This window comes from Mytilus trossulus, chromosome 11 (genome assembly GCF_036588685.1).
Source record: "Mytilus trossulus isolate FHL-02 chromosome 11, PNRI_Mtr1.1.1.hap1, whole genome shotgun sequence".
NCBI lineage: Eukaryota > Metazoa > Mollusca > Bivalvia > Mytilida > Mytilidae > Mytilus > Mytilus trossulus.
Window position 1 is genome coordinate 2468913 of NC_086383.1, and position 4892 is coordinate 2473804.

Sequence of the window (4892 nt, forward strand, 5' to 3'; positions counted from 1 at the left end):
TTTTTGGTGATCATTACTGAAAGGAGACGACAAATAAGAAACAGTTTGACAAATGGCAATTAATTTTCCCAAAAGGCACCTTCTTCATTTTCTGATTTTATATATTTTTGTAGATATGTGAATATATTAAGAAATTGATAAGGGAAATTCTACTAATGAGACATGGATAAAACGAAATGTAATTTATTTATTTATGCACGTGATTTAATGTTAAACGAAATGTAATTCACAAATATACCATAGTGTGTATAAGCATACTGTGGATTCATTTATTTTCGTGGGTACCAATTTTCGTGGATTAAGGAAATCTTACATGTTCGTGGATATTTAATTTCGTGGTTTTGCTGAAATCTGCATACCAGTCTATAGAAAATTAGCTATTCGTTGAACATTTAATTTCGTGGTTTACCTGTTCCCACGAAATCCACGAAAATTGATATCCAACAAATAATAATGAATTCACAGTATGCATATTTATACATATACTATGATTATTGAACAAATCTGCCTGGGATAAAGTGATTTAGCGATGTTCCTATTTTCAACTTAAAATTGAAATGACAAATTAGAGGGACACATTCACTTATTGGAAAGATATCAAAGGTCCCGTAATGACAAATGTTTTTAAAAGAAATTCAATCAAAAACCAAACTAACGGCCCGATTAATGTACAAAACAATAAACTGAAAACAAATATGATAAACATCAACAACCGACTGATGTTTATGCTCCCGACTTGGAAGAGGCACATACATAACATGGCATGGCGAACATGTTTGATGGCGTCAAACCATTCCCTATTCCTGGACAGTGGTGTAGCAGTACAACATTTACATGTGGAGCAGGATCTGCTTACCCTTTCGGAGCACCTAAGATCACCCCTAGTTTTTGGTGGTGTTCGTGTTGTTTATTCTTTAGTTTTCTATGTTGTGTCATGTGTACTATTGTTTGTCTTTTAGTATTTTTCATTTTTAACCATGGCGTTGTCAGTTTGTTTTAGATTTATGAGTTTGACTGTCCCTTTGGTATCTTACTTCCATCTTTTAAGTACATACTTTTAATAACTTTATGATTTTACTATGATTTTAGAAACACCATATGGTCAGATGCCTCTGTTAACTATGGATAGTAAAACCATAATAAATCAGACCGGTGCCATTGCACGGTTCATTGCTCGTGAATTTGGTAAGTTATTGCACTTTTTTTAAAATTAATCTGCAATTATAGCTCATCAACAGAATTACAAATTGTACAAAAGATCAGTAAAACAAATCACCATAAATGCAAGGATTGAAATTTTATATTAACGGTAGACACGCATTTCGTCTACAAAAGACTCATCAGTGTCGCTCAAATAAAAAAAAATGTTTAAAAGTCAAAAGAAAGTAGAATGAGGATAACAAATTCCAAAAAGTTTATCAAAAAATGGTTCTATCTATTTAGTACAAATATTGGAAAGTAGTTACGAATATGTACATCTACATCATGATTACTCCTAAATTTACCAATTAGTTAGGTATAATTAACTTTTGAACATTGATTCTACAAGTCAACACGTGTAATACCTTCATGGAAAGTTGGCCTTGAACTTTACATCCACAACTTATCAAGATAGATAAAAAAATCTTATATCTATAGTTATGGAATGCGATTTGTTCCTTAGACTTTCTGACCTTATATTTCGATAAACCATGTGATCAGAATTACTATCGTAGCTTTATACTGACGTTTTAGATTTGAATACATTGCACGAATTTCCCAAGTAGTTAAACTAAGATAAATCTCTTCAAGATAAAAGAACATCTTCGAAGCGGTCAAATAGGTCTAAGATATACTGATGACGAAAGTCACAAAACGTTTTTGAACCTGATTTATAATACCATACAATTATACATTGGTATTTGTTGCTTTTCTATATAACATGAGACTTTTAACAGTAAGATTAACGACTGGTGTTCAGAGGAAGAACGATGTATGTTGGCAGGGGAATATGTACTTGTGGGGATTGTTACCTTGTTGAATAGCACGCTGACAATTTGACTCAACGTGTCGGTCTAGTAAAAAGCTGGTTTTCTATTCATATAATCAATTCATATCATGTTCTCGCCAAAAATGTGCAATATAGTGTATCAATTGACGTTAAACAGCCATCCGCGTGATGATTGGAACATTCCAAACCCATTCCAACAATGGCTGATAGAGGGGACCAAAATACGAGAGGAAGAGTCAAACTCATGGATCGAAAATAAACTGACACATGGCTAAAAATGAAAAGGTCAAATAGACAAATAATAGTACGTTCACATGACATAACATAGATAACTTAAGACTAAGAAACACGAATCCCACCAATAACTGGGGGTGACCTCATGTTCTCCAGAAAGACAAAAACAAAGTGCCGTTGAACAGATGTATTTCAGATTGAATTTATAGAATAGATATAAAAAATCACTACAAAGTGTATAGTATCTACCAGCTTTGTATTTACACTTTATTGCATTAGAAGTTTGTGCATGTATCATTATCACATACATTTTGTTTATGCAACCATTTCAAATTCTATAGATATTGATCATTTATGATAGGATTGTATGGTACCAATAACATGGAAAGTTCCAAGTGTGACGTCATCTTTGAGACCTACAATGACTTGTTCACAGAACTCATAAAAGTGTTTTTTGAACCAGATGAAGCCAAAAAGGTAAGTTTTTATATTAATATGAAGTTTTTTATCGTCACATACGTTAACAAGATACTTGTGAAAATATAATTCAAAAGATAACATTTAAACAGTCAATAATAGAGATTACATGAAAAAGTATTTTCGAGGAATTATGAATTGCTACAAACTATTAATAATTAAAGAAAGATGTAAAAATTCCAGCCGAACAGTGGCAAGCATTTCGTGCATATCAGGACAAGAAGAAAATGAAATGTACATTTACAGACGCAGTAATACATTGTATAGAAACGACTGTTGATAATCATAACCAGTGTTTTCATTTTTCCAATCAAAAAAAAATCTGTGTAGAATACTGAAGGACAATATGCACTTACGAGACTTTGTGTAACGACCACACCCCTACCATTCATGAAACTGGAAGCAACATTTGTATATATTTAGTAAAAGCAGACATTCTTCGGTTACTAATTGAGTAATGTATTTATCTTTTATCTCAATTATGAATGAAGCGGATTTGATAATTCTTTTTCAGGCAGATTATGGTAAAATATTGACTTCAGAAGTTTTACCAAAATATTTTGCTTTCATGTCCAAGTTATTGAAAGAAAATGGTGGTGAACATCTTGTAGGATCTAAGGTAACATTGATGACCTTTTATTGGGGAATATCAAGAAATATTACGTAAATATTGATATTAACAAGATAGTAAAATAGAGAATGCAAACGGGGAATGTGTATCTAAGATAACTTTAAATCACCCGGGTTTCGTGACAAAGTGTGGGGATATTCAATTACACAGATATAGATTTACATTGCACATATTGTTTGTTTTTCTTTATTGAGAAAAACAATGAACACTTTGATCTACTGACTTAGCATTAATGCAAAGTTTTAGAAAAATCGATCACAAAATATGGTTAAGGAAAATGATATAATTCTCTTTTTGTTTTTATCTTTTTAGCTTTCACTTGCAGACGTTGCTTTCTTTGACATGCTTGATAAAATAACGGGAAGTAAAGTTATGGGAGCAGATTTATACAAAGACTTTGCAGATATCAAAACGTTTTACGAAAACGTACAGAAATTGCCTAAAATTAAAAGTTATTTAGAGAAGCGACTGCCATCTGACCTGTAACTGAAGCGTCACTCATCATCTTCATTTGATATGTGTATATTTAAACATTTATATAGTTCAGAAAAAAACGACTGATTTATGCGAACAAATTGCAGGGGGCCTGTACCATACGTTTTATTCAATAGATTAAGTACGTTCTTTTAAACTTTTTTTAAATATGACACTGTTTACATTGATAGTTAATGAAATGTTAACAAATTGAAATTTATGGAAATAAAAAAAACATGAAATATACAATGCCGTAGCTGTTTTATTGAATCGATATTATGAATTAAAGTAATGAGAAATTGTGCACAAACACATGAACGATATCGAACTGTCTTCGTCTGTCTTCCGTTGGCTTATATGAGCTGAATGTTTAAAATATAACAGCGACGTTTTTATTCACAAGTTTTCAGAATTAATGTATTATGCGAGGCAATTTCAAACAAATCCTTCATTGTAATACGTTTGGGATGGAAAAGATATAGTATGACCGCTAATGAGACAGCGTTTAATCAGGGACCTAAATGACGTGAATAATAACAAACGTACAGCTATGATTCATCTTTCCACCCTCAATAATGATCTACACCCATACAGCCTTACAAACAAAAGATAATGAAAACAATCCAAACGAGAAAAATATAATTGCGACCAAAAGAGGTTCACAATTATAGATCACCTTTCATACTTTAAGTAATGCGTAAAACCAATATCACAAAGCCAACAAACCCAGATATACCATGCACCGAAATGAAAAAAATGAAAACAATTTAACCGCTCAAACTAACCTCATGATTTATGACACAATATTCCCAAATCTATGTAAAAATAAGAAGATTCTGTATGATTGTCAATGATACAGCTATCCACCAGAGTCCAAATGGCATAGCAGTGAACTACTTTAGGTCACTGTACGGTCTTCAACACCGATCACAACCTATATTACATAGCAAGATATATAATTCACCGACAGTGGCAAATGAAAACAATTCAAACGAGAAAACTGATATGTTGAACGAAACAATGAAATATTAATAACTAGCACAAACGACGTAGAAGTACGAATATGATCTACAACAAAAACAAGTT

General features: G+C 32.0%; 1 protein-coding gene across 1 annotated transcript; it reads left to right on the forward strand.

Moving 5' to 3' along the window:
- Positions 1 to 3182: 3182 nt before the first annotated feature.
- LOC134691563 (glutathione S-transferase P 10-like) lies at positions 3183 to 3943 on the forward strand. The gene is made up of 2 exons (XM_063552128.1): positions 3183 to 3320; positions 3645 to 3943. The coding sequence occupies exons 1-2, from the start codon at positions 3183 to 3185 to the stop codon at positions 3816 to 3818; spliced, it is 312 nt and encodes a 103-aa protein (XP_063408198.1). The 3' UTR covers positions 3819 to 3943.
- The last annotated feature ends 949 nt before the right edge of the window (positions 3944 to 4892 follow it).